The sequence below is a fragment of the Dinoponera quadriceps genome, unplaced genomic scaffold (genome assembly GCF_001313825.1).
Source record: "Dinoponera quadriceps isolate SergipeBrazil2010 unplaced genomic scaffold, ASM131382v1 scaffold696, whole genome shotgun sequence".
NCBI lineage: Eukaryota > Metazoa > Arthropoda > Insecta > Hymenoptera > Formicidae > Dinoponera > Dinoponera quadriceps.
The window spans coordinates 486,993-504,496 of NW_014554799.1; the positions used below are offsets into that span (position 1 = coordinate 486,993).

The window sequence follows — 17,504 nt, forward strand, 5'->3', positions numbered from 1 at the left end:
TTTCCCAGGATTTTTCGCTCGTTGTCGCAACCTCGAGCACGGCCTCACGCCGGTGCATTTTTCACCTTCCGTTCAATTAACTCGATATCGCGGCGCGGCTCTCACGTTGTCGCCTTCATCGAAACGAGAGCGTCCTCGGCGATAATAATAATATTGCACAAGCACGGAGTGTACGTTGTTTTTTCTTTGGTTCGAGAAGGAATTTTGCTCACGTCGCGAGTTGGCGGATTTTTTTCTTGCTCATGTGCGACGCTAATGTGTGAATACACGGGTCAAGATTCAATCGAGTCGCCTTCGACGAGTCCTTCGAACTCGCAGGGATCGGTATCGCAAGATGTGGTCACGTAGGAATGTAATCGTTGTCTTCGTTGGGCACTATGAATCGATTGTAATCGCTGATAACTGGCTCACGAACTATCTCCGGATTACTGCTGCCACGGCGGAGAATCGCTTATTGGCTCGTCGATGTGGTAATCGCTGACCTGGCTGGCGATGTACTCGGGATCGTTACCTGGAAACGTAAACGCCATTGCTGTTTCACAAGGAAGAGAATCACGCAGTCGGGAATAATCTGGAGTAGTTCGTTTGTCTGATATACTTTATATCGAATATCATCGGACGATACTTAATTATTAACAATTATATATAAAGCGAGGAAACATATATTTTCTTAAATCCATTGTTCTTCATGGAGGAAATTGTTTATTATATTTAAATAAAAAAATTTAGACTTAAGTAAATATGTTATTAGCACCCACCGAATATCTTTTCTCGATTTTTTGAGATATTTCTTCTCTCAATATATATTAGAATTAATCTTGTATATAATTCCTTCGTCCTTCATCCTGCACACCAAAAGATCTTATTCTCGTTAATTCAACGAATAAATCAATAAATAATTTCACATTCTCCCTCGTCTGTATTCTTTTTTCCGCGCTATTCGCAAACTTCAATGATATTGAGAAAGGAAATCATTGAATCAAGTCAACTTACAACTGGGGCAGGATAGGATGAATTTTTTCACGCCGTTATTCGTCCGCGATCACGAATGCGTCCACAAGAGAGTCCGCAAAATTGCACGGGAAACGAGTCGCGTCGCGTCGAACTTTTTTCGCCACGATTGATATCGCAGTCGTGATTTTAATTGGACCGCGACTCAATTGAGCGGTACCGCTTCTGTTCTCGCGGTGAGTGCGCGAGAAACGCGCTATGACACCGCATTACGACGGTCGGGTGCCATGAAACCGTCCGCGACAATCACCCGTCCGTTGATGAGCCGCGGCACGGGAGGGAAACTCGAGAGACTCGCGGGATTCTCGCGCGAGCGCGCACGGAAGAAGATATCGGGTGACGCGAGGAGACACAAAAAGGGTAAGAAAAAAAAAGCGGAAAAAGAAACAACGAGCGGATAATCTCGCTGTATCTCGAGTCGTTATGGGGTATCGTGCAAGTCGCCGCGTACTAAATCGACGAATCCGGTTTCCAGATCGTCACGGCCGGATTCGTTTGTGGAACGTCGTTGTAAAATTCATCGATTAACCGGCAAAGAATTTATCAATGGTGGCGCGTGGGGGAAGTCCGTCCGGGATGGATTTCCTATCTGAAATTAATGCCGGAATACTAAACAAAATCGTAAGACTCGCAACATATTCTCGTAGGACCGGTACTACTTCTCATAAAAATTTATGACTGCAACTGTAATTCTATGCGCGTATCGTAAGACGTGTGGTCGTTCGTGAACATCTACGATCTCTTGTAAATCTTACAGCCAACAAGAAGCTATCTTTAAGTCATATAAATGTCAGGAAAAATCTCTTAATAATTGTAAAAAAATATAAATAAAAAATCTTAAAATTAGACATAAAACTTAATATAGTTTGTACATATATATATGTGTATATATATATATATATTTCATGTTTAAAATAATCGAAACACCTAAACCTACAAATAAGTCGATGATCTTTACGCACAACTTTCAAATGATAGAATGGTTAAAATGTATGTTTGGTGCCGAAAATAACTATAATTTTCCATTACCGTGGTACAAAATCGCAGTATACGTAAAACTGGAAGTCAGATTCTTACGAATACTCAATAAGTTACAATTTTACGAGTTATTCATAAATTTGCATAGAACTGCAGCATAAGAATTCCCAGTTCCCGGCCGTCGACCCATTGTGGGTCACGTTTCGAGAATCGACGTAACTAATTAATGCACGATCGCCAAAAACATGATGAGGAAACGTGATAAATACGCGAAAATAAAAGTGTCCGATACAACATATTTCCTTAGCGAAAATTACTCGAATCAACGATCCGAAATGCAGAAATCGCGCACTGAAAGGAAAATATTTGGTATTCGTAACTATAATCATCATAATGAAATCATTATTGTCAGGAGAATCATATTTCTAGTAAGTATTGCTACAGTATCAGCGACAATAACCTTACGCGTATATTGCTGCTACTATCTTCGGGATTCAAACCACAGAAAGGGTATAATTGTGAGGCCTAAAGTAACTATAATCTCTCTTTCGGTGTGTACATTTCGCAAACAAAGCGATTACGTAATTTTTCACGTCGTCGTTCCACTATCTCGAGATTAACGTCCGCGAATAATAATTTCAAAGCGCAGCAATGCGAGAACTTGCAGGGGGAAGAGAGGAGGTGGTGAAAATAATATTTTCTCTTTCCCAGGAACGAGAGAGAGAGAGAGAGAAAGGATAGATGAAGCGGCAGGAGATGCAGCTTTGCGGAATCTCGTGGAATTACGCCGGCCGGGCGGTAATCTCGAATTAATCGCAGCGCCCCTTAAAACGTCTCCAGCCGGCGAGTCCGTCGCCTCTCGTGCTCGTGAATAAACATACGTAACGGCTCTCTTACAACGGCCCGCGAGGCCTCCGCACTCGCGGCGTTTCGAGAGAGCTCTCCGGACGGAGATCATTATTACGTCGAGAGCGCGGCTCTCCGGCCGGCACTGCCTTTTGCGCGAGCAATGCTTTTCCTCCCGGCTTCGCTCAGCGTCTCCCCGCTTTCTACCTCTTTTCGCAACTGGCGAGAGACAGGCGGCTTGCGATACAGCTATAATTTCGCCGGCTTCAATTTTGCATGCTCGAGATACGGAAAATTGAGCTCCACACCGAGAGAGCTTAATCCCTCGCGCGCGATGATGTAAAACGCGGGGGGGAGGAAAGAGGCAAGAGACACTGGAAGTAAAGAGAAACCCATGCGGGAAATGATGTATCGGGGAAGAGCGGTGGGTAAATTATGATTATTTCCCTATGGTCAATCGTTGGATTTTCTCAACTCACCCCTCGGAGGAGACTGCGCCGCACTCGGAACCACCCTTCGACCCTCGCGCGCGCTCCGCACGAGATCTGCCTCTCCCCCGGGAATCACACGAGAAAAATCCACGTCTCGCTGAGGCACGAGTTCGCTCCGTACTCAGTGCGTATCTCGATCGAGAAACCGCGATACGCGCGCCGAGTGATGAATCGCGATCGGGACGATCGTTACGCCGGGTGTCGTCTCGTTGTTACCGCTGGTTCATCGGGTGCACATGGTCCGCGCCGGGCGGACTCGCTCTTCCGCGCTCGCGCAGATCGCGAGATCGGCTGAGAAATGTACAGGCCGTGCGCGACCGATCTGTCGAGCGTTCGATCGGTGACTGGAGTCGCGCGTCGAGGAGCACAGGTAGATTGCAGGTACGCCCGCCTGCCTGCCCGCCTGTGCTCCTACCTGCGCTCCTGCGTCTTTCTCTTCCTCTCTCTTTCTCTTTCTCTCTGGCCGTTCCCGCCGAGTACGTGCTTCCTATCCGCGGCGTTCAGCTTCCTCTTCTCGCTCGCCCGCTTTTCCTCCTTCGCCTCTTTCCTTCTCTCTCTCTCTCTCTTTCTCTTTATCCCTCTTCTCCTCGCGATTTCTTCACCGCGCGCCGGAATTCGCGAAATTGACCACGCGAGAGATCGATCACCTCGCGAACGAGCGAGCGAGCGCGCCTTCGTTCGCGGAAAATGCGTATTCGCGCGAAGGTTGCGCGCACTCGTATGGAAATTAAATCGCATTTCCGAGGGATCGCTTCCAACGGCAGGAATGCCGGGCGGAATGATCGGATATGAGCGCGCAAGAGCGTCGCGCACTTTTACCGCGAGGGAGATAGATAGATAGATTAGATACTTTGTTATCGAAATGTTAAGAGAGACCGCTCCTTCTCGGGCATAAGCAAACGAAGAGACTCAACGGGCCTTTAAGAGCTTTATTATAGAAGTTTTCATCAGCATCCTGAGAAATTTCCTCTAAGGACATTATTGTTGTGGTATTATAGTACAAGTTAATAATAAAGGCAGAAAAAAATGAAAGAAGTAAAGGTATGCATATGTATATATACACACGCAGAGAAGAATATCATACTACTGCTAAGAAAAACGATTGTTCAGTTTACCTTCCATTTTTTAAGTTATCTTCATTAAAGAATATTTTCTTGATAATAGTCGTAAAATATACTCATCGGAAATTTCAGAGGAGTTTATTTATCATTTACTCAAAAGAAGAATTTATCTTCCTTTCAAGAACATTATAAATCTTATCGAAGAAAAGTTAAATTCGGTTACATTTGAATAAGGAAGCCTGCTTTAATTTAATATTTTTGATTGAAGTACTAAACTTGCTAGGATTCAGAATATATTGTGAATAAATTTGATGCTTATGATGAACTTACAATATAAAATTGCGGATATATAAACTTATGAAATACTTGAAACAAGTGTATATTATTATATAATATTTATTTGAATGCAATATATATGTTTCTGTATACCCTTAAGAGAGAGAGAGAGACAGATTTTGTTTTCCTTTTCCATCGCGAGTTTTCCGTTCTTTCATTCTCGCGCACACACTCGATGATATGCCGCAGAGCGAGCGGATTTTTTGCCGACCGATCGCGAGATCTTTTCCGAAAGCGGGCGCGTCGGGAAAGTCGCGGCGCGCCTGTGAACGCGCGCACGGTGTACGCGCAAATCGCGGCGTGCCTAAATTTATTTGTTTTCTGCGGTTTACAAACGCTCGGCTGGAATGTTCTCGGCGCGGCAACGCTCACTCCCGTCTCGCTTCTCTTCTTGCGCCTGCCTTCCACGCTCATTCGCCGTCCTACACACGCCTCTCCTTCTCGCTTCTGGCGCGTGTGTACGCTCGCATTTACCACAGGTGTTTCTCTTTTTCTCACCTGCAGCCGCCCGTTCGCGTTCCGCTTTTTCATTTATCAAGCCGCGCACGCGAGATACACACATATAAATAAACATAGAACAATTTAGTCTAGAAAAACCTGGTTTCTTTCTCATTTTTCCGCGAATTTTCTCGGTTTCTTATCCGCCTTGAAAATAAATATGGTAGATTGAAGAAAAAGCAGAAATTGTAGCAGAAATTCTTTTTTCAATGTGGGAGCGTATCCAATGATGAAAATTGCGAACCACTGCCAAAACAGGCTTGCATAAAGATCGGCTATGGCGGAATCCGAAGTAACAGTACACCGTGTAAATAATGATCCTTTATTACATTCTTATCTGGTAGATAAGAATATAATAAGGATACTTGCGGTTTTCCTGAATTCTCCACTGCGGTTGTAGATGTCTCATATATTGTCACTTCGAGAAAGACTTCTTGGCTTTCATTTCAAACTCTTACCACACAAAAATGGCTGTCCAATACTTCGAACACAATATTTAAATACAGTTAAATCCAGGAAATCCTCGAATGTGTTAATACGTAGTCACGTTATCTCGAGCAAATTTATTTTCACACCCTTCGGCAAGCCGGTCGGTAATGACTCTCAATCGTGACAGTTTGCTCTCCCAACTTCATTGTGTGCAAACTGTTTTGCAACCAAGTGTAACACCGTTATGTCAGAGCTGTCTAATTTTAAATTCCACGTGTAATTATTTCACGATTGCGTTTCTCGCCTTGATGCCTGGTCTCTCTCGCGAAAAAATTACACAACAGCCACGACATCAAGTTTAAAACATCGTTATTCGTTACTAAAGACAAAAAAGTGCTGTAACGTTGCGAAACCGCGACATGACATTCTCATCAGCGCTTCGACACGCTGAGAAATTTCAACTCTTCAAATACAATGCGGGACGGGAAGAGGAAATGCGAAGGCGCCGACCACTTCGACGCCTTTGATGAATTACAGGCCGCGGAAAGAATTCCCACCGTGATCCTAACCTCCGGAATCGCGACTTCCCTCCTTCTCCTTACCACACACCGCATTTCTCACAGCACTCGCCCGCTTCTTTACCACTTCGTTGCCCAACGCAGTTCCACGCAGCCGCGATATTACTTCTTGCCCCTTGTCGCGCTTCATTACGGATTTGTATCGTCGGAGTGATCTACCGCGCGACCGACCGATTTTCTCTTTTTTTTTGTTCCTCCTCGTCTTCACATCCTCGTTTTAACGCGAGCAGTCATTATACTCAGAGAGATGATTTAGTAATAACAGCTGAATCTCATTAGCTCGAACTCTGCTGTCATTGCTGAAAGTTGACTATTGGAGGTAAAATGCATTTGCTACAACTTTACTAGTTGAAGTTATTAGCATGAGCAGCTAAGATCGGTTAGCTATGCTCTCTCCCTCTCTCTCTCTTTCTCCCTCTCACTCTTTCTCCCCCTCTCTGTTTGGTTATATTTTATGTATGCAATACGAAACATGCTTATATCAATTGACAAACTGATGTAGTACCTAAGGTGATTGATTCACGATCCGGGGAAGATACACCGGGGAGGAAAGGTAAATATGTAAAATCACACGCATCTCGCCGGCGGAATGTGCAGAAACGTTAATTTCCCTGCAATCAGCTAATAACGTATCCTCCTGCTCGCTCTCCTTTCTCCCTTACTCCTTCTCATGGTTCCTTAACCCCGAAGTGCGGTATTAAAATGCAGTTATTCGTGCAGTTCGCGCGAACCATAATTTGCCAAGTACGGGCTGCGGGTTAGCCGCGGGTCCGCCAGTCGAAAACTGCTCTTTTATTACGAATTCCGTCGGCGTTAACATAGCGGCGCACTACGGGAGAAGTACAATAATGAAAGGGGGAGGGGGGGAGGCGCGACGAGCCGTGCACGAATGCAATAAAAGCGCCGGCGAAATGGAAGGCGCGAGCTCGTCTCTTGTTGTTTCTTTCTTTTATTTTTTCCGCGAAGTAAACACGACGAGCAATGTTGTGGGCAAAAAGAAGCGTGCATCCTGCGCGTCGCGTGTGTAATCCTCATTTTCCTCGCGAAGCTGTCAGCTCTGTAGTCAGACCCGCGCCCGTGGCGTTTCGCTTCGTCTTCGTTTTCGGAACGGACGGGATATATTTCAACATCGCGGACAGGACGACGCGTCTATCGCTCGGTCGAGAGCCCGGACGACAAGAGAGAGAGAGAGAGTGTCTCGCTCGAAGAAATTCTGCAACACCTCGCGCGCGATTTATTCGCACACGACGCGATGACAATCGCGAGCGCAATCGAGACGGACGATTTCGAGACGAAGAGGATTCGCGTTTTTCTCGAACCTTACATCCCGCTCGTTACGCGAACTTCAAGACGTCCGTCGCTCTTTCTTCTTCTCCTTCCGCTTTTTACCGCGGCACCTAGCTAATAAGTTTTCTTCGCACAGCGAACGCACCAGACGCAGAACGTACCCTTCCAGATAGAGCATATCTTCTCGCCTCGAGAGGCACTGGTGCATACACGCGAGCTTTCGTGTGCATCGCACGACGCCTTCTCGCGCGCTCTCCGCGAGAGCGAGTACTTCTCAACCTCGAAAACAGGATAACGCTTCGAGCACACGGAGAAAAATATCACTCTACCGCGAAAAGAAGGCGATTCTTCAGTTGATTTTTCTTCTTTCAAGTAATTACTTATCTTCAATGAGGAATATTTTCCTGGTACGCGGAAAGAAATCATTTTGCTGTTGTAGAAAAGCCGACAACGATAAGATTTAGTTGGGATAATCAAATTACTTTGCTCTCTATATGTTCAGCAAATAACAACGATAACTTTTAACGAATCTTTTTTTGTCTGAACAAACCTTTTCGCTGTGCGGAACAAGCGAATACTGTTGCGCTCTGAAGTTTCGTCAGATTTCTCCGAATTTGATTTCTATCGGGTTGATGCAAAAGTTCGTTCTGCTTCAAAATATACATGAAACGTTTATTTATTTTAAAATATAATGGATCGACTCTCTAAGTATGCGTTATCGATGCCATCTTTCCGGTAGCCGCGCGATCCCGCTCTCGTAGAAATTCTGGAATTTCGAAGCAACGAATCGATTAAGAAGCGGAACGAATTTTTGCATCAACCCCAATATCTTACGTATTTACCCGTCCAGACAAAGTTAGATCATTTACACGCTTGAAGGATGCACTCGCCCGTCTCTTTATAATCGCTGGAACACGGAGAGCAGAAGATAAATAAAACTGCAAGGTTTAAGTGGAACTGACGGCCATGTTCCTATTAGCTGATGATCTAAAGGAAGCGATTACTTATGTACTTAAGTACGAGGAACGTATATAGACAGATAACTCGTCGAAGAACCGCGAAGAACGCAGTTAGCTTCGAGCGCTTCCAGCTTTCACTTTTCCGGCTGGTGTAAAAGTTACAGTAAAAAAGAAATGGAACGAAGCGTATTATTATTTCCCGTGTTCTTTCGGAGAAGCGGGATGCGATACGCGCGAACTGAAAGAGTATCACTCGAGGACCGTGTTCTTTCAACGCGTATGCTAATTTTCCACAATGCGAAGGGAACACATCGAGCGGCAAAAAGCCGCGCGTAGTAGTCGGACGCGGTCCGACACACTGAAGAGTTAATCGTGCGCGCCTCTTTACGGTATCCTCCTCGCACAGGTGTACGTTGAAACGTGCTCCTGTCTGCGTGTGCCGCGCACCGTGCCCGGCCATTACCTCTATGTAACTACGTACTACATACGGTAAGAGCTTGCCGTATACAGTGCCGTACGAAGACCGTTAACGCACGCGGGATTCGTGATACACGACTCTCTCTCTCTCTCGTGTTTGCCGTTCCCTTTGTGACAGAAGAAGAAGAATCGAGAACCTGAATTCTTCAAACCGCAATAATCCTCAAGTTTCTAAGAGTGAAGAAAAGACTTCATATCCGACTTGTTCCTGTATTTACCTGAGTCTCCATTGCAGAGAGGAATCGAGAGTCTGAAGATTCGTCAAACCGCGATAATACTAAAACTTTCAGGAACAGAGAAAGATCTTATACTTGATCCCGTCTTGACCTCTTGTATTGGGTTGATATAAAATTTCGTTTTTTAATCAGCTCTTCGCTGAGAAAATGCAGAATTCTTACGGGACAGAATTCTCCCAAAGAAGGATCCGTATCACAAGGACCGAGAAAACGTGTTAAATTCTTTCCCGTGGTGGAAGATTTGCGTATACTTTGCGTGTGTGCCGCCGGCATTCCAGTCTCTTTACTCCTCCGGTACGTGTCTCACTTTCAGCCCCGAGTTGAAATTCACTAGCGGGGATGATGCTGCATCGGCGGGAAGGAGGTTTCAGGGCCACGTAGATACATCATAGGCGATAGCGCGCGTGCCGCGAGGAGGATTCCGCGGGCGTTAAACTCAAGTCTGTAAATTATCCTTGAGCGAGCATTCGAAGCCACGAGAGAGAAAGAGAGAGAGAGCGAGCTTGCACGCGGCTTTTCGACGCAACGTGTAAGCAACGCGCGTTGCTTCTCGCCGCCTGTGTAATTACTTCTCTTCACGTGCGTGTACGTGCTCATGTGCATCGCGCGATGTATCGCGTATCGCGATACGCGCGAGCACGTTGCAAACAGGATTCCCCGATGCATACCGACGAAACTAATTTTCGCGAAGAATGCGCTTGCGTCAGAGCGAAACGCAATTCAAATTATGTCAGCTCGGAATGCCAACGACGACGAGCGCTCGCGCGGCTAATAAAATCGCCGTCCGGCCTAATCCCGCGGCCACTTCCGACTTTCTAATGCCGGCCTATCGGCGGTAATGACAATAAACGCGCGACGGATCATTTATCTGTCACCCGTGTCATCGTCGGTGCCATCGGTTTCAATTTGGATAATGCTATATGATTACAGCCGGCTAAACAGACATAACATCGAGCAAAGATTCGCGGTCTTATCGTGCGACCGTGCAACACAAACAAATAATTACGTGGCGCTTTTTCTTCTCTTCTTCTTTTTTTTCTTTTTCTCTCTCTCTCTCTCTCTCGTTCGTTCGTCCTCGCGTGTCCATCCTCGTTGACGCTAATCGCCAAGCGACGATTGCCGGGTTGATTAAAGGGACATCGCGTTCCGAGTGAACGCGCAAATTTATTCGCACGCAAGTCGTCGACGAAGTGTCCCTAAGTCGGGTATAAACTGAGCGAACGAAGAAGGAACGAACAGCGAATGCAAGCTTTCCTTGTTGCAATATGGAAAATATGAATGCCATAACGAATCAGAGTAGAACGTTTCGGACCGATTTGCTCGCACAGTGGTTTATCAAAGAAAGTTCGTGCGTGTTCGAGACGCGAATATATACATATTCCCATTGCACATTCGCCGTTCGCTCCTCGTTCACGGAGAAAAGATTGTGGTAAGAATTACTGCAAAATTTTGTAATGCTGAACCATACCGGTATAATAAATGAAATTGTGATGTGTGTTGTAATCTTTAATGGTGTGTTTCATTGTAACATAGAAACAAACTTTTTGCTGGCACAGCAAATTTGTCAGTTACTATGGTAACAAACAAAAATTTGTTTGGACAGCAAAAAGATTTCTTAAGAGTATTAATTGCCGTTTGCTTGATATGTGCACAGCAAAATAATTTGGTTGTACCAGCTAAATTTTGTTGCTGTGGCAACAACATTTTGCCGCAACAGCAAAATTATTTTGCCGTGTCCAGTAAGCGAGAATGTTTTTAAAATAATTCTCAGGAGAGGAGACACATCTTCCTATCGGATACGAGATGCGTTGCGAAACTCATCAAAAAAGCGAGTGCTGCAACCTTTTTGTGACTGATCACATATACATACATCAAAGTGTTTCCGAAACGTAAGAAAAATCGGAGAAAAATCGAGATTTTCACGCACAATACGGACATCGTAACGCCATTAGGGAGCTAAAGATCGGCTTTCTCTCGCCTTCACCTGGGCTCTCGGCTGCGACAGGCGGCGGGCATTCGACACGCTTTAAAGCGCTCTCGGAACGCCGTGGAAAAAAAGGATCTGTCGCGGTGAGGTAGACGAGAATTACAGCGTCGCTCGGAGGATAAGAACGCGGGCTTTCCGCGATCGGGCCTCGCGTTCTCCCCGGGGAGGCCGAATTGTCGGCCGAACATTCGACACGCGCTGAAACCGCGCAAACTCGACAAGCACAGCACGCCACTGATCACGGCGGCGCGAGATGAAGGTACAAGCTGTTGCTGCGGCTGTGTTCCCGAGGTTTCTCTCCCGCCTTTCTAAAACGGCATCGGAGAAATGCGCGAGATGAGAGAAGCCGAGACACAACCCGGGAACCGCTGACGTCCTCGCAAATCGGAAACGGTCCATTTGTCCGATTCGACGGAGATGGCATACGCGGATGGAATCCTAATTGCGAGCGCGGCGAAAGTGGCGATTAGGCCGCGTTATTTTTCGCGAACTAATCGCGGCCAGGTGTCGAGATGAGAGCGGCGCGATCGAACGCGACTGATCGTCTCATCGGACGACGATCCGACCCCTTTCTTCTTTTCCCCGCCGTGCGTCCATCTCTGATGGACTTTCCTTTTTAAACGCGATTCGCGAACGTTGCGTATACGAGCGACCGGATATTTTATTTTCGACGATGACTTTATTCATGAAGTAGCGGAAAGAATCCACCTGACGCGAGAGTAACTCGAAAGAATACATAAGGGCGTTTACTGGCCATTCTAGAACAAGTTCTCTAAGAACATTGATTTCAATTGATGAATTATCGTAGGAAAGATACGAAAAAAAACAGAAAAGGAAAAGAAATATTAGAAAACGCAAAAGAGGAAGAAAAAAGGCAAGAAAGAAAGAATGATAAGAAAAGGGAGGAAGAAAAAGGAAATAATACGTACGTACGCGGGAAACAAAATTAGTGTTAAAATTCAAGACTTATATTCTTATACATAAGCAAGAATACAATCTTATATGAAGATAAAATATGTGAGAATATGAGTCTTGAATATGAGTCTTGAATTGGTACTAATTTCTTTCTGTGTATATACAAGATAGTGCTATTAGGGGAGAGAGAGGGAAAGAGAAGGGGAAGAGAATAATTGGAATCAAGTAGCCGGGAGACATCGGAAAGTCGCTCGTCCGAGGTCCGAGCGAAATAAGCACGCGTCATATTACTGTTATTACATATGATTCACGTCTGCCATTAGCATTGAATTCGCGGTGTGTCCCTTTCGCGACGGCGATGTACATTGTAGAAAGCGACAGTGAGCGATTAGGTTGATACGTTCTTCCTCTTTTGCGAACGACAATTATCCGTGCGTCGGCGTAATCGGCCGCGTAATTACGTGAGTATCGAACGCGAGGGAAGCCGCTGCTAAATCGGGACAACTCTTTCCCCATCCGCCGAAAAGCTCATGTGGCGATATCGTCAATTACGGGCCGCAATAATGCGCCGAGAAATTACTTTTTTTTTCTTTCCGTTCCGATCGGATAGCCGGATATCTCCCGGCTATTGCAATTAATAAAAGCGAACGTCGCCTGCGGTATCCTACGCTGCAAAGAAAACAAAAAAGAAAACAAATTCGGCCGACACGTCTTCCGCGATTTTTATTAAGACTTTCATCGCGATCTTGTGCGAGAAAAAAACAACTTCCACGACGATAGCTTTCGCTCACGAGTGTATCGCGGATCTTCGAGAGATACGCGCACGGGCTGTTGCCAAATTGAATAAATAACAGAATAAATTAATCTCGGCGATCTACGAATTTCCTCGTCAACCTTGTTCAATTCGAAAGCAAAAGCGACGTCGAGAAAGAGACTAATTTTAGAAAAAGAGGCTAATTATGGACAGAAAAAAAATTTGAGTGAAATTATTTTCTTATTTTCGTCTCGACCTCTGGATCTCCTTTCGGACCTACACGCATAGAAAAATACATACTGCATTCAAGTAAAAGTCACTTGTTTTTAAGTACCTTTCATAAATTTATGTATACATTGAGGATCCCACTTAGTTGAATCAACAAAATTCTTGTTTGGATATGGGCAAACAAGTTCTGATTATAAAAACCAAGGTTAGATTTTCTGAACCAAGGTTTGATTCTTATAAATAAAATATTTGTTTCCGACCCGGAGATACCACTCGTAAAAGAACGCGTGCGGAAACGCGCCGCGGGTATCATTGTAAAATCAATTTCTCCGCATCTTGCCTACTTGCATTTTATATACAATATGCACGCGATGTACATGCCACGGAGAGAAAGTTTTCGGCGTTCGGCTCACCTCGATCGCCAGATCCGACTCTGTCATGATCGTCCCGATCGACGACCGTGCTCGAGGAGGTCGTTCGATCAAACACGTCGACGCTCTCGCTTGGTCCTCCCCGAGGCAGAGATCTCATCTATCCACCTGTTTATCTATCCGTCTTCTGCCTTTCGAAGGCAACGTATTGTTAAATCGCTTAATGTTCACGAACGAGAGGCAAATCTCTCCTCAATTCGCATTCGTAACGTGCTTCTCGCAACACTCGTTATTTCTGCTGTTAATAATATATTCAAATGTTGGAATCTCGTTTCTAACGAACACTCGGAAGTATCATTTATCTTACTTTTGTTATGCGCATGTCATTAACACGCATTCATCCACTTGGCGTTCCCCGCGTCCTCCTCTTGTCGCGTCTCTTCTTACGTTTCCCCGATAAATATATGCATTAACAGGCGAAGCACGCGAGTCGCGAGGTGCAATCAAGTTTTCTCCGTCTCTGCCGAAGTAAATCAGCGCGAAATGAGCGCGGACGTTGCGTCCTGAAGCGCGTTTTTCACAGACGAGCACGAGTTTCCGCGTAATCATCGCGATGCGCCGCGTGGATGACGGTTGCGACCGGCGAAAGTTGCGCGATTGTCCATTTCTCTTGTTTTTTTTCTCTCTTTCTTTTTGCGAATTGACCTTACGCGGCCAGCTAGGCGGAGGAAAGTTAGAAAACGCAAGCTGTGGGAAATCCGACAGAGCGAGAGAATGAACGAACGAGCGAGCGAACGCGCGTAGAAATCACGCGCCGCACACGACGGGGGATTGTTCCGCGACCAGGCATTCCTAGAAGATGAAATAATCTGACCTTTTCCACGGGCACACCGGTGTTGTGTCCGTTTGAGAAATCCGCGATCTATGGCGCTCACGGTGCAACGGATCTCGCTGGGTTTTCGCATTAACGTCAAGGAGACGGACAGACGCGAAAAGCGAGCCGCATGCTCCGTTCTTTTTCAGACGGTCCCCTCGCGGATAAGGCTAGAAGTTATATTCGAAACTTCGGCTCTTCGAACGCGGAAAAAGGAGTTTTCAACTCGAAAGTTCGAGTTTGACAAATTACATCGAAAAAGACGGGATGCGCGAGTATTTATGTCGCCATCGATATAAATTCCGTCGCATTGCAGACTTCACCGGAATCAAATATGCCCCCAAGATACCCAAGATTAGTATGATTATTGGAGTAGAGGAAACGATACTTGCTCTACTCCAATCTAATTATGTATGAATAACGCAATCTTAATGGTTCTAATAAAAATCCGAGAGGAAGACAAGTCGGCATTAAATTAACGGTATATCCGGCTCGAAGCCGCAAGAGCCTCTCTTCGGCTGTGTACGACTTCAATGATAAATTAAGAGACACGGACAAAACTGTTTCGTTTGCGCAACCGACTCGCCCGGAGCGTTTAAGAAGTGCTGGGCGAGCTATTAGGCAAGGCGATGAGGAAGAAGAAATATCGGTAGTTGACCGAAAGGTACAACGTGCCGCCGGTAGAAATAACGTGCGGCGTAATACAGCGTGAATAATTCTCTTTCTCTCTCTCTCTCTCTCTTCTTCTTCTTCTTTTCTTTTCTTTTTTCGTAGAACGGCGCACGAATAATCGCGGAATAATCGGCGGAAACGTCACGGTCGTTTCATCCCTCGTAAATAATTCATATTTATTTATCGACCTACGGGAAGAAAGCTCGCGGCTCGCAGCGCTCGGCAATGGATTTCGCGCCACGCGCGGAAATAACAACGACGGTCCTCCCCTTCCTCCTCCGCCGCGCGCACGCGTCTCCCTTCCTTCGGGAAGCAACGAACCGTCATTGATCACAGTTTCCGCCGGGTTATTCGTCAAACGCGCGGAGAGTGAAGTCCGGGACTTCGACGAGACGCGCTTGGAACTCTTCCGATTAAGAATCCCGAGTCGAAATTCTTTGGCCCGACACTGAGAGAAGTTAATAAATGTCAGTATTGTCAAAGTAAGTTTTCATTAGTTTAAAAGCCATCTAAGTAGACGCAAACTATCTTTAAGAACGTCAAAGAAGCGTATCAAAACCCGGATTCGGGAAAACTTTCGTACGCCAAGGTTAATGATTCCTCTTTTCCATAATTTCAAATAAAATCATGGTAAGTCCCAAATAAACGAAATGACTCGGCAGTTCTCCGATGATGAAGCATCCGATTTCGCGACTCGTTGATGTCCAAATAAACCCCTTCATTTCGAATATATTTCGCTACAGCCATGAACTTCCTCTCCTGTAAATTTATTGCGTTCTTTTCATTTTCTCCCCGACCGGTTCACCCTGTTGACTTCGAAATAAACGACATAAAGTGCGCGGCCTCTCCTTTCTGGGATATGACGCGCAACGGAGGCGTCACGCGTGTCCTTTGAATGAAGAATGCGCTTTCGCGGCGAATTTAAACGACAAAATGGAGGCGACAACTCGGACGACAATTTGAGGTTCTCCATTGAGACCATGATCGCTCCATGTCGTGGAGGGCTATCGGCTGGTCACTTGTACGTTTAACTAAACGACCGTCTTTAAAGTCGCAATCACACCGACGTCGGTCGGAGTTTACCGCCGCGCGATATCGGGCCGGCGGTGACGATAAATCGGGTTACGACCGTAATAATGGCGCTCTTGCCGGGCACCGGGCCTCGTTTTACTTTCGCGCGAATGACGAGGTCCTGCTGCCTGCCGAGACTTCGCGCAGGAATGCAGCAGGAAGTGCCGGCAGCGTGGCGTGCTCGATCGACCGGCCGCGGTTGAAAATTAATTCCGCCGTTCGTCAGCTCGCTTTGATTCGTCGATGCTCCCGCGCGCGTTTCGCGCGGCCGCAATGACGCGCGATGTTTTTAATTGAAAAACGTCATTTACCGTGCCGCGACCGGCCACCCTGGCGGGCGATATAATGGAGCGGAAAAATAATTGCGGCCGCAGCGCGAAGCGCTTCTTTTTAAAGCGCGATCGCGATTTTTTAATATTGCAAATACGCGCTCAGCAGGCGCCGAATATCGCAACTAATACTGCGTGAAAAAAATCACGCATAAATTGCGATCCAAGTTCGACGGGAAATAAATAACGACGGAAATATTATTCGGAAAATATCCCGAATGTTCACGTTGCGTTTAATGCGAAATATTTTCTAGTTCTCTCGCGCAATTCCGCCACGAAACTATTCCTCGTGAGCGACGTGCTGGACCTCGTTGGCACTGAATCGTATTTTACCGTACGCGTGCATTCGCGGCCTCCGTTGAATTTTGATCGGCAGAGACTACTATTATTATTACTGCTACACGAAAAAAATAAAAGAATAGCACGGAAAGAAAAGAATGAGTTTTCAAAGCTAAAAATTCATTATCCACGTAACACGACTAAAATTTAGTTAGCAGTTTCGTTTGTTTAGTTACCAGAATCTAGTTTTCAACCGTGAGAGCTAATTTTTATGACTATATTCGTAAGAAAAAAGAATTAGCTCCCACAACTAAGTCTGGTAGTTAAACCCTCCTCCTTTCAGTTGTATTGTATGGACCGCCAGTTTTTAGCTGTGGGGGAGCTCATTCTTTTTTCCGTGTACTACTACTTCTGTTGTCGCTGCTACGAGCAGCATTTTAAGCCGGCATAAATCTCAAATGACTCAAGGACACCGAGGGGGGGGGGAGGAGGAGATGGAGGGAGCTCGTATAATTTTACGCGACGATGAAAAATACGACGCAAAATACGATGTCCGCGCGGTCTGATCCGCGACGAAGGCCGCGATCGTGCGGGTCAACTCGCCGAAAACGATCGTGCCCGCGAAACAGGTGTGCGTGTTTCCCTTCTACCACTTCTCTTAACCTTTTTGCTTCTCCGTCCCTCTCCTCTCCGTCGACGATCGTTAGTCAGACCTGACAACGGCCGACTGACATCGTCGAGACGTAGAAAAAGACTCGAACACGCATGCACGCGTGCGATCGAACACGTTTTACTTTCACGTCACGATAGCGGAGATATCGGCGGGGGGGGGGGGGG

General features: G+C 46.0%; 1 protein-coding gene across 3 annotated transcripts in view; it reads right to left on the minus strand.

Moving 5' to 3' along the window:
- Positions 1 to 408: 408 nt before the first annotated feature.
- Positions 409 to 17,504, minus strand: part of LOC106742020 (cytosolic endo-beta-N-acetylglucosaminidase) — a 24,814-nt gene continuing 7,718 nt past the window's right edge. For all 3 annotated transcript variants that reach the window (XM_014614593.1, XM_014614594.1, XM_014614592.1), the window contains one exon: positions 409 to 511. In XM_014614593.1, the coding sequence (XP_014470079.1) occupies positions 426 to 511 (86 nt within the window). In that variant the 3' untranslated portion in view covers positions 409 to 425. The remainder of the gene's footprint in view (positions 512 to 17,504) is intronic.